The sequence below is a fragment of the Emys orbicularis genome, chromosome 2 (assembly GCF_028017835.1).
Source record: "Emys orbicularis isolate rEmyOrb1 chromosome 2, rEmyOrb1.hap1, whole genome shotgun sequence".
In the NCBI taxonomy this organism is placed as follows: Eukaryota; Metazoa; Chordata; order Testudines; family Emydidae; genus Emys; species Emys orbicularis.
The window spans coordinates 49,702,114-49,721,774 of record NC_088684.1 but is presented as its reverse complement, the minus strand read 5'-3'; the positions used below and the strand labels follow the sequence as shown (position 1 = coordinate 49,721,774).

The 19,661-nt window shown below is 37.1% G+C and overlaps 1 protein-coding gene across 1 annotated transcript in view; it reads left to right on the top strand.

Moving 5' to 3' along the window:
- LRRCC1 (leucine rich repeat and coiled-coil centrosomal protein 1) overlaps nucleotides 1-19,661 on the top strand; it is a 47,695-nt gene that overhangs the window by 8,914 nt on the left and 19,120 nt on the right. The window contains exons 5-15 of the mRNA XM_065398914.1: nucleotides 756-925; nucleotides 1,023-1,235; nucleotides 2,753-2,955; nucleotides 7,226-7,427; nucleotides 8,036-8,184; nucleotides 9,043-9,247; nucleotides 11,561-11,700; nucleotides 14,673-14,874; nucleotides 15,293-15,478; nucleotides 17,150-17,324; nucleotides 19,286-19,449. Of these exons, the coding sequence (XP_065254986.1) occupies nucleotides 756-925; nucleotides 1,023-1,235; nucleotides 2,753-2,955; nucleotides 7,226-7,427; nucleotides 8,036-8,184; nucleotides 9,043-9,247; nucleotides 11,561-11,700; nucleotides 14,673-14,874; nucleotides 15,293-15,478; nucleotides 17,150-17,324; nucleotides 19,286-19,449 (2,009 nt within the window). The remainder of the gene's footprint in view (nucleotides 1-755; nucleotides 926-1,022; nucleotides 1,236-2,752; nucleotides 2,956-7,225; nucleotides 7,428-8,035; nucleotides 8,185-9,042; nucleotides 9,248-11,560; nucleotides 11,701-14,672; nucleotides 14,875-15,292; nucleotides 15,479-17,149; nucleotides 17,325-19,285; nucleotides 19,450-19,661) is intronic.

Below are 19,661 nucleotides of genomic sequence, written 5' to 3'. Positions count from 1 at the left end.
CCTGGAAGAGCTGTGGTAAAGCTCCCCTGTGGAGTGAAATAATTCCTAACCCATAATGATTCACAAAATAGTCATATATTTAATATAAACTTAATACAAAGATAATATATCTGGTTGCAGTATCTGTTACACAGAGAATATTTTCTTCATTTCAGTTTATTTAACTAGTTCAAGTTAATGACTAGTTTATTGAAAGTTAAGAAATTTATTGGGAGTTGAAAAAAGCAGGAAAACTTGTTTTCCTCTTCCAATCTGTGAATAAAAACTAGATGTGAGAGGATGAGATTCACTAGGTCTGAAATCTTAAAGGAGATTGTTTCTAGTCACCTTCACTTCAGCTCCCCAACAACAGATAATACTTCCTTTTGCTTAATAAATTCAATTGGTTTATCAAAACACATCTTGTATTTTTTCTTACATATCCAGGACATACAAGGTAGTTTTATTCAAACCTCATGCAAACATTGGTGTAGCATGCGTACACTGGGGTTTGCCCAGTGCAACTACATCACTGTAGCTACAACAATGCAAAAAAAAAGCCCAATGTGGTTAAGGCTTCAATTATCAATCTCCTGGAGGATTTTGTTCTATAATGTTTCCTGTTGACTGGCTGCTTTATATTGGGGGAAGGCATTTGTGGCTCTTGCTTTTAATGTTGTATATTTTACTTCTAATAGAAGGTTTGGTGCCTAGAATCTGGCAGGCATCTTTTATATTTAAATTGAAATAAATTTATGAATAATTCATCCCTAAAGGTTACAGAGAGATCATCCTTCAGACTTTGCCTCAACTAACAGTCCTTGATGGAAGGAATGTATTTGGTGAACCAGTAAACTTGAAAGAAGAGAATTCATCAGATTTGCAATGTTTAGAAGGTCTCTTGGATTGTTTGGTTTCATCCAGTCCTCCCTGCCATGAAGAACAGGTGCTCTCACTGCTATTTTTCAAGTGTAAAAACTGTACTAACTTAATTATTGCTATGTTGGATATGATTATTGAATGTCTTTTTTTATTTATTTAAGAGTTGTGTTAACTTGCGAGTGATCACCCCTCATATTGATAAGGTGTTAGCTCAGTTTCGACAACGTGCAAGTATACCAACACAAAGTACCTTCAGTTCTTCTTCAGAACCAGTCTCCTCTTCAGAACCAGAAAGGGCTAAAATTGATAATGACTTATACAGTGAGATGAGGATCAGAAAACTAGAGGATCAAATTTCACAGCTCTTGCAGAAGGTAACTAGTCTTAAGGTACATCACATTTACACAAAAAGACCTTTCTTATGTTTCAGATGTGCATCTGTGATAAAAATCCAGGCCTTGCTGGCTGATGTCGGTGTGGCAGAGTGAGGAGAGAAATGTGTATATTAATGTGTGCATACTAATCTTGGAGGTAATCAGATGCCATAAGTGATGAGGGGACAATATAAGAACATTCGTAAACTTGAAAAACTGTAGACAATACTTACAACTGATCATAGGAATTTGCATATTGGATCAAATGTGTGGTCCATTTAGTCCATTATGCTGTCTGTTATCTGATCATGTTGGGTATGAAGTTAATATTTTTCTTTAATCCTTTGACACATGCCACAAACCAGTCAGAAATATGAAAAGTGATAAAATCCTAGCACTGTGAAAGTTAATGATACAAAATAATAGCCCAATCAGTTTGAATTTACCTTTGGGGGAGGGCGGGATATTTTCCAGTGTATAGTGGTGTTTTTTTGTTTTTGTTTTATAATGGTAGTACATGGTGTCCCTGGCATATTTATAAGATCTTGACTAAATGCACACAAGCAATAGATGCAGTTGTTTTCCATGTCCACCAAGGGTAGGACTAGAACTAATTTGCAGCAAGGGAGATTTCCAGTAGATGTTAGGACCGCTTTCCTAACTATAAGGATAGTTTAGCAATGGAGCAGGCTGTCATTGGTGGCTTTTAAGAATAAGTTAGCCCATCACAGACAAAATGTTTGTCTAGGTATATTTAATTCTGCCTCAGTGCGGAGGGGATGGAGTAGATTACCTCTAGGGGTTCCTTCCAGCCTTACATTTCTATGATCTCTGGTTATGAACAAACTTGGTAAAATAAATTAATACATAAGGTGCTGTCTGACACCTACATCTGTAGAGAGTTGAACCAGTATAATTTCACAGGGCATGATTTGGGGGCACATACCTTTGTTCAATGCTGGGCCCCAATCCTCAGAAGATGGGATAAACTAAAATAGAGGGTCTTCAGTTTTGTAGATCCTCCATCCTGATGTGGGAGCAAATTATTAGTGTACTTTATTCCCATGTTTATGTTTATAACTTTGTTGTCAGATAACTTTATATTGGGGAATATTTTTTTTTCCTTCCATGTGAACTGAAAATAGTTAAGAGTTTTAACTCTTCCTTATGAGAAACAACTTTTTAACAACCTTCCTTGGTAACTGCAAAAGTTTCAAAGAGTAATGAGTAAGCAATTACACATGATCTGGCACACTGTTCTGCCAGCATAGCTAGATTTCCTGCATGGAAAGGAAAGGCTGAAATGGTTGGCTGACAAAGGGGGAGAAATGTAGCTAATTAGCTAGAGTCTGTGGAATCTTCATTAGTTAATCTACTTCTATCAAAGCCATTTCATAAACCCTAATCCTTCAAAGTAGATTTGAAAAAAATCACTTTAGAAACTGCTTAAGTAACTTTTATTTTATTTTATTTTATTTATTTTTTAGACTAAACTTTTTTCTTGTTTTTGTTCTTAGGTGTCTAATTGTTCAAGAACAGGCACTCCTTTGAAAGTTCTCAAAGCAAAGAGAGACACTGATCTGACTTCTGAGAGTGAGTGTGAAAGTGGAAAAGAGAACAACAGAAAGGTGGCTAAAAGAAGCAAGATCCCTAATTATTGTAAATCTACTTTGTCTACTAAGCACCATGCTAATCATCTGAAAGGCAAAATAACTGACAGGTACTTTCAGATCGGACACAAAAATATCCAAAAGGTTTTAAAAGGTTGAGTACTTCCTGAATTAATTTAGCTCTAACTTGAAATTTTGTATTTGAGATGATAAAGGTGCTTGATGCCTGTAGTGATGATTTTCATAGCATTAATGAAGTTCCTAGTTTTTAGAAATTTCATTCATGTTCTCTTCATTGGTTAGTGCAACGTTTCCTAAACTTCTGAAAGCTTTTCCTCTTCAGGAAAATATAATCAATTAACCAGCTGTTGTGTTCTTCCTGTAACCCCGTGGGGTTTTTTGTTTGTTTGTTTTTTAACTCCCTATTCTGCCTCTTTTTTTCCCTAATATTAGTCTTTCATGCCCTCCACTTTGAGAAATGATGGGGTAGATTGGTGCAGATTTTAATTTGTTTACTTTTTTTTTTTTTTTTTTTTTCTTGCATGCTTTGCATAGTGAATGGTTAATTAACAAAGTTGACACCTGAAATATCCTCACTGGCATCTGAGTTCAGTTCATACCACATATTGCTTTAGGCTCCATGAAAACTCAAGCAGACATTGCTGCACTGATGTACTTGTCATGTTTTTGAAGGTTCTCTCCATAACCATGACAACTAAAGACTTTTTTTAATGAAAGCTCAGACTCTGATGAAACGAACATAGTCTGTCCATACATCCCTGGGTAGTCCTTTGTGCTTCCCACAGTATTGGACATGACCCTCTGTGGGAAGTATTGAATTAGTAGATGGCTGTGATGACAGATTGTATTGAACTCTGTTTTTCCTTCAATACATGCAGTACTTCCCTTTAAAAGTAAAACCCTGTGGACAGAGTGATACTTAATTGCTATAACAAATGTGCTGATGAACCAAAATACTATAACTTCTAAAGTGACCCCGCATGAAGGCAAAGAATCTTCCTTTCAGTGCTGCCTTTGATCATTGGAACTTTCAGTTATGCTTGTAAGAAAATGTCAGTGTAGGTCAGACTTCATACTTTAGAACCTACTTGATTTTTACAGGAGGGCAATTTCTAAGTATGCTAGGACATTCTCAAGATACTTGAAAATCACAAAGTGAAAATATGATACATTTAATAAATGGATACAGAACACTTGGAAGGTTCAAGAGCAGTGGTGCTCAGCCTATGGGCTGCTTGCAGCCCAGTCAGCACATAGCTGCGGCCCATGTGACAACCTCAGGGTCATACAGGTAGTATATATATTTTGTGGTTGCAGCTCACATAACACATCGAGAGCTGCATATGTGGCCCACCATGGTAAATAGGTTGAGAACCACTGTTCAAGAGCATAAATATTCATTTACCCAAATACTGTAACGGTGTGATAGGTCTTGCATGTGTATAGTGTATTTCATCGAAGGATCCCAAAGCATTTTACAAACTAGGTCCTGATCCTGCAACTGTGTCCTCAGAGCCTCATTGAAATGACTGGGCCTCCATGTAGATGGAATTGTAGATTCAACACCAGTATTGTTTCACCGACGACTTAAGTGCTGTCACATCTGGGGTAAAATACAACATTTCACAAAACCATTTTAGCAAAGGAAACAAGAATATTTTATCCAGTTGAAACTAGGAGCTGCAGATGGTCATAATTAGTCAAAATGTTCTGCTTACTTGGGCTGCTGTTAAAGATCCTATGGCATACTAACTTCCTAGAAAGTAGGCTTGTAGAAAAAGAACCAAACATCACGGGTGTTCTTACTTTAGCTTTTTTCTAGTTCTTAAAACCAAGTAATGTACATATATTTAGAAAGGTTAAACGGAGTGACCCATATAACTTTAGGTTTGTTAGTCTGATGCTGATCCTAAACAAAATCATAGAAAGATTGGTATAGGTTGCAGTCAATTTAAAAAAAAGCAAAACATTGCAATTAATGTTAGTTGATATGGCCTTATGGAGAATAGGTCTTGTCTAACTTGACAGCATTTTTGATGAGTTTACAAGTTTGATAAAGGTAACTGCTGACAAACTATGTGAAAGATTTAACTTTGTATTGTGCAACATTCTGATTTGGGGAGGAATTAATACTATACAAAAATCAAACTGGCCTAACTGAAAGCTCAAAAAGAAACTAAGGCCATGTCTTCACTACGGAGCTAAATCAGCACTGCTGCAATTGATGCAGTGGCATCAATTTAGCAGGTCTGGTGAAGACCCATTAAGTCGACGGGAGAACACTCTCCCATCAATTTCTGTACTCCACCTCCCCTAAAAGACTAAGGTAAGTCGGCAGGAGCGCGTCTCCAGCCAACACCGCACGGTATGGCCTAAGGGGGGGAGGAAGCACGAAGTTTCTTGTTTCTTGGCCCAGTGTTATTTATTATCTTTTTCAATTATATGAAAGAAAATTTAAAATCACTGCTGGTTAAATTTGTAGATGATACAAAAATTGGTGCTTATCATTTACTACTCACTAATTAGTTATACAGAGCTACCTATCGCCTGGTAAGCTGGTTCATTTGGACAACATGGTTTAACTTAGCCAATTGTAAGGTCATTCATTTAGAAACAAAGAATATAACAAAGGTCAAACTTTTGGGACTTTATTCTGGAAAGCGGAGACTTTGCTAAGGACTGCAAGTTCAGGACAGTTAACCATTTTCTGTAATAACTCCACTTACAGTAAAAGGTTAAATAGCACTAGTTTATGACTTCACATGGAAATAGTTGGCTGTTAGTATTTGTTTCTCTTGTATTTACCCCTTTCTAAGATTCATACATATATTTTTTTTAAAACAGTATTCTTTTCTTATGTTAAGGTATTTGTAACCCACATCTTGGAATCAAATTGGTTATTGATTCATCTGTGGCTTGTGAATAATATAACTTCCACAGTTAGTAATTCTTTGGATTTCACTAAGGATGAGTAAATTTTGATTTTTTTGGAGCCCAAGAATAGATTATTTCAAAACTGTTTCCAGAATCTTGACTAATCAAAAGGTCACAGAAAACCTAGTCAGTATTCTGCAATAACTCAATTGCTGACATTTTATCTATGTACCAAGCATCCAGGTAGACTGCTTATATACCTTAATATATGTGTACTTACATTTATTTATACTTTGTGGTCCTTAGTTTTTCTTTATCATCACACATTTAAATCCTATGTTCTTGCTTTTTCTCTCCTACCCAAGGAAGGGGATGTGTGTGTGTGTGTGTGTGTGTGTGTGTGTGTTTTTAAACAAACCAAAGAAACCCACACTGCTGCTGTGTCAAAACCTTTCCTTGGGTCACTGTACAAACTAAAAATGTGGATTTCCCCCCCCCCCCCAAACTTGACCTCCTCCTTATTTTTGTGAACGAAGAAACAAATGATTAGACTCATTCATGTGATTCTTTTATGTAGGCCACCATTCACTTTTTCTGTCTCTGTCCTTGCCAAATACTTGTTTCTCTTCCTTGCCTATTGAGCATCCCCATTTAGGACTAGGACCAGGACCACTGTGAATCCCAAAAGATACTTGTATCCACTACTTGAACTGGAATTGACCCAAACATCCTCCTCTACACCTTTATGGAATGGAAGGCTACTGTGCTGCTGCAGTGGTCCTAGCCCAGTTGTTAGATCTTCAACCATGAGTGAATACTCCTTCCGCTTTTAGTGGCTGTACTGAAGCACCTGTCTGAGAGTATGTCCACACTTCAAGCTCGGGGGTGTAATTCCCAGCCTGAGGAGACTCGCTCATGCTAGCTCTGATCGACCTAGCACATTAAAAGTAGAATGTAGTAGGAGCAGCGGGAGGGGCCAGCTGCCCTGAGTATGTGCCTGTCATCTTGGATAATAACTACCTTTCATGTCTGATGATCACTATACTTGATGGTTGTACTTGCCAGCTTTTTAATTATGTCTTAGTGTCATTTTCATGCTAACTGCGAGATATAAAAAGTGAAATTTAGAATGTAGTTAATACCAATGGTCTGACCTTAAAATCAAACCCCTGAAATTCTCTTACTACATTTAGATTGACAGAGTTTCTGTAGACCACCATTAAATGGCTTTCAAAATAACATATCCATGAGTACTGCATATTTTTACAGTTAACCTTCTAATTATAATTGGCATTTCCCATTCTGTTTAGAACTTGTTCCCCTAAATTTAGATGTGCAGTTCAGTATAGTTGACTCTTCCAGCTTCTAATATCAGCAGATGTTGTTTTCTGATATAGGAGCTTCTGACACTTGATGTTATTAGTGTGTAAAAAGACATTTAACTTTGTACACTTCTTAAGTACATTAACTTTTCTACCACTTCAGGGGAGAGGAGCAGAATTCCTTTAAGCTGAAGTGTCTGCATTCTCAAATGAAAGAGAACTCTTCTTGTGTAAATTCAGCTTCAGAAACGCCAGACTTGGAAGTGGTGGGAAAATCAGCCAAGAAATTGATGGGAAGACCAAAGAGTCAAATAAGAAAAACAGAAGACGTGAATTCAAGTACTGCAGAGGAATCCACTTACAGGGTATGTTTTTACTTGCAATAAAGTAAATAGAAAAATGTAATTTTCACCTGTAGTAGAGCAAGTGTGAATACAAATGTTGCCCAAGGAAAATTCTAAAATGAGTTATGAGTAGGATCATTTTGCTAAATTGTTTTGTAAAAGTAATGAAGTTTTTTAATAATAATAATAAAAATTAAAACAAACTTTTTAACAACATATTACTACGCATTTTGTGTTGTAATAAATTGTTAATGGTCACCTCTGCCAGAAAAGACTTCTTCTACAAATTTATGCTCTGCCAGGATAAATCCTTCTACTAATAAGTAGAAGACAATAAAAAGCAAAGCCATAATGATATAACCCTCCTCTACAAGTCAGCTGGCTGGGCCGGTGATTCTGTTAAGCTTTCCTACCTCAAGCAGATGAATGCAACTCCTCTGGCTGGCTGGACTAGATGTCTTACTGTGTTCTATTTACTCAATATTCTTTTGCTTACTCTGGTCTTCCATCAGCTTCCTGAAAGTACAAAAAAGTTTATAAGCACTATTAACATAATTAAGCAGAAGAGCCAATCATTTTGTTAAACTTGAAGGTTTCAGAATGTGGGTTTTTAATATATTTTTGTTCAGGCATTAGTTCAAGAACTGGATCAGGAGAAAGAGAAGAGGTGGAAAGCTGAACAAGCTGAAAAGAAACTGAGAGACTATATCAAAGAACTGCAGAAACAGTCAAAAGAAGAAAAGGATATTCAGAGTATGGCTGTGTACACTACAGACAGGTAAAGGAAAAAGATGTTTAATCCAAGGCACACTGCTTATGTGGCTTAGAGAAATGAGGAAGAGTTAAGCAGTAAACTTTCAAAATAATATATATAGAGAATAATACCAGGACTTCAGTTGATTGGTTTACAGTGAAATCCCCTCTTTGAAAGTGTGTTCCTCGGTCTTTTCTGTCCTCCAAATGGACAAAGTGGCTCTCGAATGGGTTATATACATTCAGTTCTCTTTCCTCCCTGTGCCAGTCCTGAATGAAAGAAAACACCCAGCCATTTCAAAGTAAACAGTTTTTAACATCTAGACTAGCATAGGTCATCTCATCCAAAAGCCTCAGGGGGCCGCAGGCGCATGTTGGTCCCTTCCGGGAGCAGTGTGGGGCCGGGGTAGGCAGGGAGCCTGTCTTTAGCCTCGCTGCGCCTGCCACCGACCGGGAGCCACTGGAGTTAAGTACCCCCTCCAGGAGCCAGCACCCCATACCCCCTCCTGCACCCCAACACTCTGTCCCAGCCCGGAGCTCCCTCCTGCACCCAAACTCCCTCCTAGAGCTTGCACCCCTTACCCCTCCTGCACCCCAACCCCCTGCCCCAGGCTCAGCCCAGAGCCCCCTCCCACACTGCGAACCCCTCACAAACCCCAACACCCTGCCCCAGCCGGTGAAAGTTAGTGAGGGTGTAGGGGAGCAAGCGACAGAGGCGGGGGGGGGGGGTAAATGGGAGTGAGCGGGGCTTTGGGGAAGGGGCAGGGTAGATCCTGGGTTGCCCTTAGTTTCTTGGTGATCTTGGGTGTAAAAAGGTTGGAGACCACTGTTTTAGTAAATATAATTAAGAGGGGAATGTACTTGTTATTGCACTAATGTTTAGGTTAAAGGAACTGATTTTGAGAGAGAGAAATACAAAAACAGGACTGCAAGCTGATATCCAGCAATTGAAGGATGAAACTGAAAGACTTACCAATGAGTTAAATCAAGCAAGAAATAAAGAGGAAGATCAACGAAAGGCTCTACAAACTTTAGAAGAAACATTATCCAAGATGGAGACACAAAGAGTCAAGCAACAAGCAACAGAGGTATATATTTAGCATTGGTTGCCTATAATAATGGGATGGCATCTAATAAGCAGATAGAAATACTAAAGAGCCCTTTTAAAAAAAAAAAGTCACAAGCCTCAATTTCTGTGTTTTAATTTTAGTCTTTACTGTGAAAATAAATCTTTGATTAAATATGCAATTTTAATTAGTGTTCTTTCAAATTTAAAGAATGGGCAGGCAATAAAGTATTAAACTTGTATTATAAGATACATGGGGAAGGGTCAATAGCTTCTTGACTCAATGGTGGGGGTGTTTTTTTTTTTTTTTGTTTTTTTTCCCCCAACAGTATATATTCATGAAAAGAGGCTTGTAAATAAGCTAAAAATATGAATTCTTTAAATTGATAAAACAGGCCTTAACAGTCATACTGCAGAACTTAGACACAGGATAACTGCAAAAATTGTTTATTTGACAGAAAAAATGAATTGTATGCCTGTAAGTTTATGCAGAACAAAATAACAAGCAATAGTGTATACAGATGCTTTTTGATTATTAAAGTGGAAAAGCATGGTGATACTATGACCAAAAGAGGCATTGGATCTTTTTGGCTTTCATATGGCACAAAGAGCAGATACTAGACTTGTATTGTTCATCAAATTATTTTACAAGTAGTCTAGGATTACTGAGAGTCTGGAATTGACTTCCAAATCCAAAGCATGTATCCTGCCTTTCACTTAGGAAGGGAAAGAACTAAATCCAGTACTACTCTTCCATATGTACAGGTTTGGGGTGGTTCTTGTTTTAGAAAGGTAATTATTTAGTGGTGCATAAAGCCCCTGATTTCTTTAGTGGTGGGAAGATCCTGGAATAAATCCTTACCATCTGGTAGCAGGGACACCTTATTACCTACAAAAAGAACAGTTTATTAGGTGAATACCTATCTACTGTTTGGTTCTTTAGAGTTTTATAGACCTGCATTGTTGAATAATTCTAGATTTTCAGATAATGGACAGGATTACTTTGAAACTAAATTTTCTTAACAGTTCAGCTGTATTATTACTTTGCCTTGTCTTTCAGTTCAAATAATAGATATTTTCTAGCATATTTATAGAGTTCTTTTCCTCAATGCAGTGTTCATGCAGGAAATTATGTGCCATTGAAAATGCAGGGCTTTTATATATAGACACAGGGCATCTGGTATTGAGATTACCTTCCCCAAAACTGTACCATCTCAAATTGCTTAATTGCAATATCACAAATGTCCTTTGACCTTCTGATTGATTGATATGATCCAATATCAATTGGGAAGATGGTGAAATAACACCAGAGAAAACTGCTCTCTAGTTTGCTTTTCTGAGAGCAGGAAACTAAACGGCTTGTTTTTGTTTCCCTTCCATCTCTACCCTTTAAATCAATAATGCTTTAATTATTATTCCTTTAGAATGATAGTCAGAAAAAGTGCTTTGTTTAGGTGGCTCCCTGCCTAAACTATCCAATAGGAAATGCTATGGGGGCAGATGGTCCTAAGACCTGCCCCCTCACCAAAAGAAGTCCCTAAATCCAGGCTGCAGGGAAGCACCTCTCTCTGCTTCGGATTTTCAGCTGCAAACCTTCACTTAAGAGTTAGGCACCTATTTTGTCTTTGTGGGTGGGAGCTCATAACTTCTAGCCTAGTGGATCCTGGGTCTCCGAAGTCCCGAGTGAGTGGTCCAACCATCAGAGTACAGTTGTTCTCATGCTTGTTCTCTGGCCTAATGACTCTTGACTTACTCATCCACAGTGGAATATAGTTGATTTTGGGTGACGATAACTTTAACTCAAAATCAGTAAGCTACAGACATTACTGGTCCACAGTATAGACTGCACCAAGTATTCTAAAGATTAAGTGGCATTGCTTCTCCAAAGTTCTGTCTGAAATTGTGACTTTATAATTGAAGTAAGTCTTTCAAGCTACTCTTTTTTTTTTTTTTTTTTTTTTTTTTTTTTTTAAATCCTTCTGAATCCTTGCTCTGTAAATTGGCAAATAAATATCCTTTGGCTTTTATAAAGTGCCAAAAACCCTTTGAAGATTTTCAGTTAACACTGTTACATTTGATTTGGGGTACACTACAGTGTTGCAAATTTGGCTCTATTCAATATTTCATGGAAAAGTCTTGCTCTGTATTAGACTGGTGGGGTGACACAAACCATGGCCTTTTATGAAAATACCTTAACGGTCACTGTGTTTGCCACAGAAATAATAGCCCTGATAAACACAGTGCTTTAATAAGACTGTTATATATTTTTTTATCCTAATTGAAAGCTTTAGGAAGAAGCAGCAATTTTAAGACTTGTTCCTCTGATTTTATACAGATGAAGCGGATTCAAGAGGCAGAACTTAAAGCTTCAGCGACTGAGAGAGAAGTACAGTTACTTCGAGTATCTCTTCGACAACAGAAAGAGAAGGTGCATCAACTCCATGAGCTTCTCATGTTAAAAGAGCAAGAGCACAGGTTTGTTTCTTTACCACAATCCAGAGAGGGTATGTTAATACTGCAGAATCTAGAAAAGCTTTGCTTGTTTGAGGATGTTCTGCTATGGTTAGAATCTAAGCCAATTTATTTGAAAATATATATTTTGAGAATTCCTATCCTGTTAGTCTGCCCTTTTGTTAAAATGGTGGATTTAGAGGTTTTGGGGAGGATAGCAGAGGGGGTTACTTCCATTCTCATCAGCTCCATAGTAAGTGCTGAGAAGGAAATATCAGGCAGCAACTTTCCCTCATCTGAGACTTCCATGCAGATAAACTTATTCCTCAAATCTTTCTTTGATTTGTTTGTTTCATCAATGACTTACATTGTTCAAAACTGTCAAAGACTTGAATGAAAGATACCTTATATTCTTTCCTGGATAAAAGCATATCAAAACTTAAATTGCTTTTATACAAAAAAATTTTGCATTATCTTTCATACTGTAAAATATTGAAAGTTAGACAAGTCCTACAGCATCTCTTCAAGATGAATCCTAGCAGATTAGTCCTTTTGTCAGTGATCACAGTTGTGCTGACCTTTGGGGAAAACAGGTTTTAATACATGTTGTTGGTTGGTTGGTGGTGGTTGTTGTGCAATTTGGATAGCTCAGCACAGCAAACAAGACAAAGTAGTTCTGATTTTTATACTGGTCTTGATTTGTATTTGTTTAAACTTTTGCTGAATAGCATAGTCTTATAAAATGGCTTTCAGAGGGATAGGCATAAAATCTTATTCCAGCATACTTCAGTAAAATACAAACAATATAGTGCAGGACTCTCATTGGAAATGAGTTTAATGTTGTCATATACTATCAAAGTTTCAATTTGTTCTATCTTGGCAGAGTTTCTTAAAATAAGAAATGAACATTTTCTTAGCCTTAGAACATTCAAGTAGTGGACTAATATTCCTAATTTTTGTCTTCCTAAAAATGTTTTATTTACATCCTGTTTGCATACTTTACACACACTTTTCTTCTCCCTTCTATTGCTATTTTTTAACAGAATTATGGGTTATATGTATTAGAGGACAAATTCAGAGGTTCTGTACGTTTTCTGCAGTAACTCCTTACTTAACGTCGTCCCAGTTAACATTGTTTCATTGTTACATCGCTGATCTATTAGAGAATACACTCATTTAGAGTTGTGCAATGTTTGCTTATAACGTTGTTTGGCTGTGGGGCTTGGAACCAGGGGTGGGCCAGCAGCTGCCCTATCAGCTCCCCTCCACTACCACCCAGCACCTCCCGCCCGCCAGCAGCCCCACAAGTGAGCAACTCCCCCATCCCTTCCTGCACTTCCCACCCACAGCAATCAGCTGTTTCATGGTGTTCAGGAGGCTCCGGGAGGGAAGGGGGAGGAGCGAGGATGCGGCACGCAGCCTCCTCCCTCCCCTCCAGAGCCTCCTGAATGCCCTGAAACAGCTGATTTCTGCAGGCAGGAGGAGAGGGTGAGGCTGTACACCACATCCTCGCTCCTCTCCCCTACCCTCCTAGAGCCTCCTGAATGCCATGAAACAGCTGTTCCGTGGCATTCAGGAGGCTGGGGGGAGGGGAGAGGAGCAAGGACGTGGTGCACTCGAGGGGTGGGGTGGAGCAGGGGCAGGAAGAGGTGGGGCCTTGGGGGAAGGGGTGGAGTGGGGGTGGGCCTGGAGCAGAGCCAGGGGTTGAACACCCCCGTGGCACTTTGGAAAGAACAGCAAGAGGAGCAGCCGATCTACCCTCTTTCACCCTCTGACTCCACCACCTCAACCAAGCTTCACAATCATCATTGCTGAGTACAGTATTAAATTTTGTTTTAAATTGTTTAAAACTTATACTGTATATGTATATATGTCTTTTGTCTGGTGAAAAAAATTTCCCTGGAACCTAACTTCCCCTATTTACATGAATTCTTATGGGGAAATTGGATTCACTTAACATCGTTTCACTTAAAGTTGCATTTTTCAAGAACATTACTATGACGTTAAGTGAGGAGTTACTGTACTTGTGTAAGTTGCAGATGAGGGTGTGGGTTTGTAGTGGGAAAAGCAACCCACAGAACTGTGTAAATATGAGAGGTCTGAATTTTTGAGGATATTTTGACCATTTATTTATTTGCCAGTAACCAAAAGTCTCTTCTGAAATTTTTTGCAAAGTGATTCTTCTCCAAATTTTTGGACCCTTTTTTGCATAAAACTGTAGAACCCACAAATTTCTAAATTCAGGTATGTAAATATCCCCCTCATTCGAACTACAATAGATTTTCTTAAATCTATTAGTCTTAATAGATTTCCACTCAACTAAAAATAAAAACACCAAAACAGGGCTGTTGGTTTTCAGCAATGTCAACATAATGTTCTTTGAAGGTGAGGGAGAGAGAGAATATACAATAATTTATTTCTTGCCACTGCACTGTAGTGCAAAACCTTAACATTGGCCCCAGCAACCTCAAGAAGCACATCTGGTAGGTATCCTTGCACTGGTGAAATCTGTGATGTGATGTTTTCCCACAAAAAAAGACAAGGTCAGAGTTAAGATTTTTGCACATTAATGTGATGGTGAGGAGTCTGGGGTATGTTTTTGTGTTACTATAGGAGAAGTGTGACTTGTTTATAATTGGATGAATGTCTGTTAGTGAATATGTAATGTGAGAATGGAGGTATGTTAACTGATGCTTGCTGCTAAGAGTTCTGATGGGTGTTTCCCTTTAGCAAGCATAACTGGGTTTTCACTAAATAGTTTGTATTTTCCTTCTTTGTTGGAATTATACAGTTAATCCATGTTTTATACTTCAGTATATCTACCCACTGTTCTTCTTGACCCTCACAAAGGTATCTCTTGAAGAGCAATGATGTAAATACATGGTTCCTATCTTGCTCTTATTACATTGTTTTTAATTTTTTTTAAATAAACCTAGTGATATAGTATTGAAAGATACTGCAATTCTGAATTTAATGTACGTGATTGGTAACTCCAGGAGAGAACTTGAAACCCGAGTTGCTTTGAATGGATCTGAATTCCAAGATGCCTTGTCAAAAGAAATTGCTAAAGAACAACAGCGGCATGAAGAACGCATTAAAGAATTTCAGGAGAAAATTAGTATGTTAAACCAGCAGTATATGGAGTTGGAAAATGAATTTCGTATTGCTTTAACTATTGAAGCCAAAAGGTTTAAAGAGGTAAGATTAAGACAGTATCTTGAAAAATGTGTGGAGTCGAGGAGGTTGTCAAATTCTGTGCTTTAAAAAAAAAAACACACACACACTTTTTTTCTCTCTCCTTCATTGTTAATCAAAAATGACAATTGTAGTGTTAAAGTAACAGTTCACTTTAAATTAAATTTTTTTTTTTGAGATCCAGTTTAATCTTTTGAGATACTATTTGAAACGTTTTTCATTTGGTTTGACTGAGTAGGTTCTATGCATTCATAACTTAACAAATAACTTCAGGTGATATGAAATACCTTTGGAATGGATGGAATTAATCTCACTTCCATTATTTCAAATTACCATATTGTATTTTCATGTACGCACACACACACACGCGCGCACACACTTGGAAAGCTAATCTTTTTATTAACCTGTCTTTATCGTACAGGTTAAGGACGGTTTTGAAAATGTTACTGCTGAGTTAGCAGAACATAAGTGTTCCCTTTTTCAATCTCAGCAAAAGGAAAAGCAGTCAGCAGCTCTGATTCAAGAGCTGACATCCATGGTGAAAGAACAGAAAGCAAGGATTACAGAGGTAGTAAAGTCAAAACAAGAAACAACAGCAAATCTAAAGGTATATGTTTTGAAGCCTTTTTTTTTAATTATACAGTACTTTAGACAAGAAGTTTTAGCATTAACAATACTCCGTATATTTCATCTTAAAGTTAACATTGGCTAAAAATGGGATAAGGAAATACACCATGTTAATATTCACAGTAATCTCAATTTTCGTGTCTTACCACTCTCGCATTCTGACTTCTCAGATGCACAATATAGCCAAATACACACGCATACAGTTCCTCACGATTGCACTCCTATTTTGTGGTGATAGCAAGTTGTACATAATAGTAAGTACTTGAAACTGAGATTCAGAGAATATTTAATACTGTGAACTTTTGTAAACTCAGAAATGACAATATTTTAGCTGCAGAAGAGTTATTTTCAAATGATTGTACATGAATTAATTAAGTTAGAGTACTTAGCAAGTACTGTACAAAGTATTGTTACTGGGATTTATATAATTAGCATTATTACAGTAATTTAGATAATGATATAATAGTGACTACCTATCATTTACATTAGTTATGTAGCACACTTTCTGATGATATTATCTACAATATTATAATACACCTCTACCCCAATATAATGCGACCCGATATAACATGAATTCGGATATAACGCGGTAAAGCAGTGCTCGGGGGGGGGGGGGGGGGCTGTGCACTCCGGCAGATCAAAGCAAGTTCGATATAACGCGGTTTCGCCTATAACGTGGTAAGATTTTTTTTGGCTCCCGAGGACAGCGTTATATCGGGGTGGAGGTATTCACAAATGGCCATTAAAATATTAGGAACATCATCACATTTAAAAAAAATTCTAGCTGTTAAATATAAGTTCAGCTATCATGGACTTGTAGCTTTTTCCAAGAGGCCAGGGGAAAGGTATGTGTAGCATTTAGAGATTGCAAGTTACTTTTTTAATGTCCGGTCAGCTTTCAAAAAGAAAATAAATTCTCAAGAGCAGAACGTTTAATGTATTATGCCAAATGGAATCTCTGTCAGAGAATAACTGTTGGAAATGTTGATTTATTCCTTGAAACTATTTTTAAAAGTAAAATATAGGCTTTTTTAAAAAAGAATATTTATAAGGTATGGAAAAAATGAATTTTGCATGTTTCAGGTTAGATCTGTCTTGTGGGGTGGAAGCCCACCCCAGTACAGCCTCCATTTGTTTCCTTTGGATTAACTTCTGCTGTGCAACCTAAATTCTCTGTTTCCTCTTTTCAGACTTTTTTGCACTTCTTTTAATTACAAAGTTATTTCCTCTCAAATTTATTCATATATATTTTCAAGCAAACTTTATTAGACGCATAGACTTCAAGGTCAGAAGGGACCATTATGATCATCTAGTCTGACCTCCTGCACAACGCAGGCCACAGAATCTCACCCACCCACTCCTGTAACAAACCCCTAACCTATGCCTAGGTTTATCCGTGAATAAAATGCATACACTGTGTTGACTGATGAAACAAATGCCTGTGCTTTGTTACAGGTAAAAGATGCCAATTTTTATCAGAGAAAACCTTGTGTGTAAGCAGAATATCTGCTTAAATAGTTAGTTAGTATTAACTGTCATAGTTAAATTGGTATTAATTATATTGAATTCTTGAATATTTGTCTTACAAAATCTTACTGTTTTTTTGTTTTTTGTCCCCCCTCTCCCCCCCCCTATTCATTCATGTATACAGAGTCGAATCAGAGCACTTGAAACTTTGGTTGAGGAGGACAAACAAAAGACTATTCAAACTGAACTCCTGAAACAGGAAAAATCAAAACTTATTTCTCAGCTGACAGCCCAAGAATCTGTAATTGATGGATTAAAAGTGGAAAGAAAAATATGGGGACAAGAGTTGGCACAACAGGGTAAAAATACAACAGTTTTGTGGTAGAATATGATAGCATAAATTAAATAGATATTTCACTTACATTTCTTCCCTGGCCAGTTGTATTACCACAATGCACTGTAGCACCACCTGAGACAAATAATCTCCAACCTTACTTTCTTTTATTTGACACAGAAAGGACTATTTTTCATAGGAGTGGCATTATTAAAAATTATTAGCCTCCACTACTTGCTATACATTTAAGTAGTTGGAAAAAGTAGTGTTCTGGTACATGACCCTCTTCATAGCACTTACTTTTTTTTTTTTTTTTAATTTATTTTATTTATTAATTAATTGAGAGTCATGTCACTGAGCAGTTATCCAGTGGATGGAAACTCACATTAAAGCTAAAATATTTCTGTCCAACCCCCACTTAAAAAGTACTGTCATCCTGTCATAAAGGAATAAATATTTACTATATTTTTGTTAAGAGGGATAGGTTGAAGATCTACAAAAATGAGTAATAAAATCCCAAGGAGAGAAATCTTGTAGAAAAACCACACACAGTTTTAACTTCTTGAGCTCATAATTTTCACTAAACACAATGTTGCTTATTCTGTTAATTAAGTGAAAAATAGGCTTATTGTTTCAGGATACCATAGTTAAATGTTAAAATTAATCAGAATGTGAGCGAGCTGAAGATCAGGAATAAAAAAAAAATAAGCTGTTACTGATTATAATTTTGTGTGGTATTCTGTTAACTCAGTGAATTGACTTATTTTTTTAAACTTCACTTGATTATTTATGGGAGGAAAATATTTCTTAGTGTGTGGGCTCAATAAGAGACACCTCAGAACACCTGATCTTGTGATTTTTATTTTGATTTTTACTTATACATAACTGGTAAGGAGGGACACTGCTGTTTACTGTCATCCCCTTTTTATACAGTTTTTCCATACATATTGATATGAATTGCAAAAAAAAGTGTCACATTCTATTCCACTTTGTTTTACCCAGTGGTGGTGATGATTTGCTTCGATGTGGCCATTACTTTGTGCAAGCAACTACTTGGAGTCATAGTGAATAGTGCCTAGAAAAATGGTGTAAAGCTATTCATAAAACAAATAGTAGTATCACAGCATATTCGAAGGTGGTAATCTCAAAGAATGTTCTGTATGTGTACCCTGTTCTCACTCCTTTTTCATTCAGGTGTTTTTATATATTTGGCAAAATGTTATGCTTGCCATATTAAAATTGAGGCTTTTTAAAATTTATTTATTTGAGTTTTAAACACAAGGCCAGAAGCATTGTTGTGGAACTGGTGAGGTGGACCCTAATTGGTCCTCTAGTACTGTATACATCTCTCCTTGCGTGGTCGTTAAGTCAAATTATAGAGAACAAATGTGCAATCATCTACTTTCATTGACTCTTATAGCTCATTCAGGGAGGAGGATAGCACATAAAATATTGCAGGGAGGTTCAAGTTTGAGAGAATTCCCTCAGTACTAAATAGCATTACTTACTCTGCATTTCATAGTGGTATTGATACCTGTGTCACTTGTTCACTTTCATCCCCCAAAGTGAAAATCAAATTGCAGGTGTCCTTGAAGACGACTAATTTAAATGTTGGAGCAATAAGTGATGTTGTGGCTTTCATCCTCTTTCTTGTTCTTCTGCACTATAACTAGCAGTACAGATTTAGCTCCATCTGGTGGTCTCTTTGAAACTGCTTAGCTTAGATCTGTAAGCATTATTACTGATCATTTTTAATAGAAGTGCCCAAAGGAGGTCTAAACAGCAAGTGTTTAATACCATTAAGATGCCACTGTTGAACATTTTCAAAAAAAATTGTGTAGTTACAAACTAAGGTTCCAGTCCAGCAGTTTGCTCCATGCAGGAGATACAAGCATGTCCACACTTGCATAAAATGTTCACTTTTTTTGAAATGTGCTTGGAAAATGCCTTCAAGATCTGCAGTGCTGTAATGTTGTGTTTATCCAGGAGCTTCTCTTGCTCAAGACCGTGGAAAACTAGAAGCAAAAATTGAGGTTCTGACCAATGAAAGTGAGATTCTAAAAAAACAAAATGAACGCTACAATGATGCGCTAAGAATTAAGACCAAAATAGTGGAAGATCAAACAGAAACAATTAGGAAATTAAAAGAAGTAAGTGGTGTGTGAGTGTGTGTGCATGTACGGTATGCTTAAATTAAACAGAGTTCAAGTGAAAATTGTGGCAGTGACTTGAATAAAATTAGGAAAGCAGTGCCATGACTGTCTGAGAGTGCGCTTCCATTGACTTCATTGTGTGCAGGACCAGGCCATATATGATTGTATTTATGTACAGACTTACTCCCAGATAAAAATCATTATCAGAA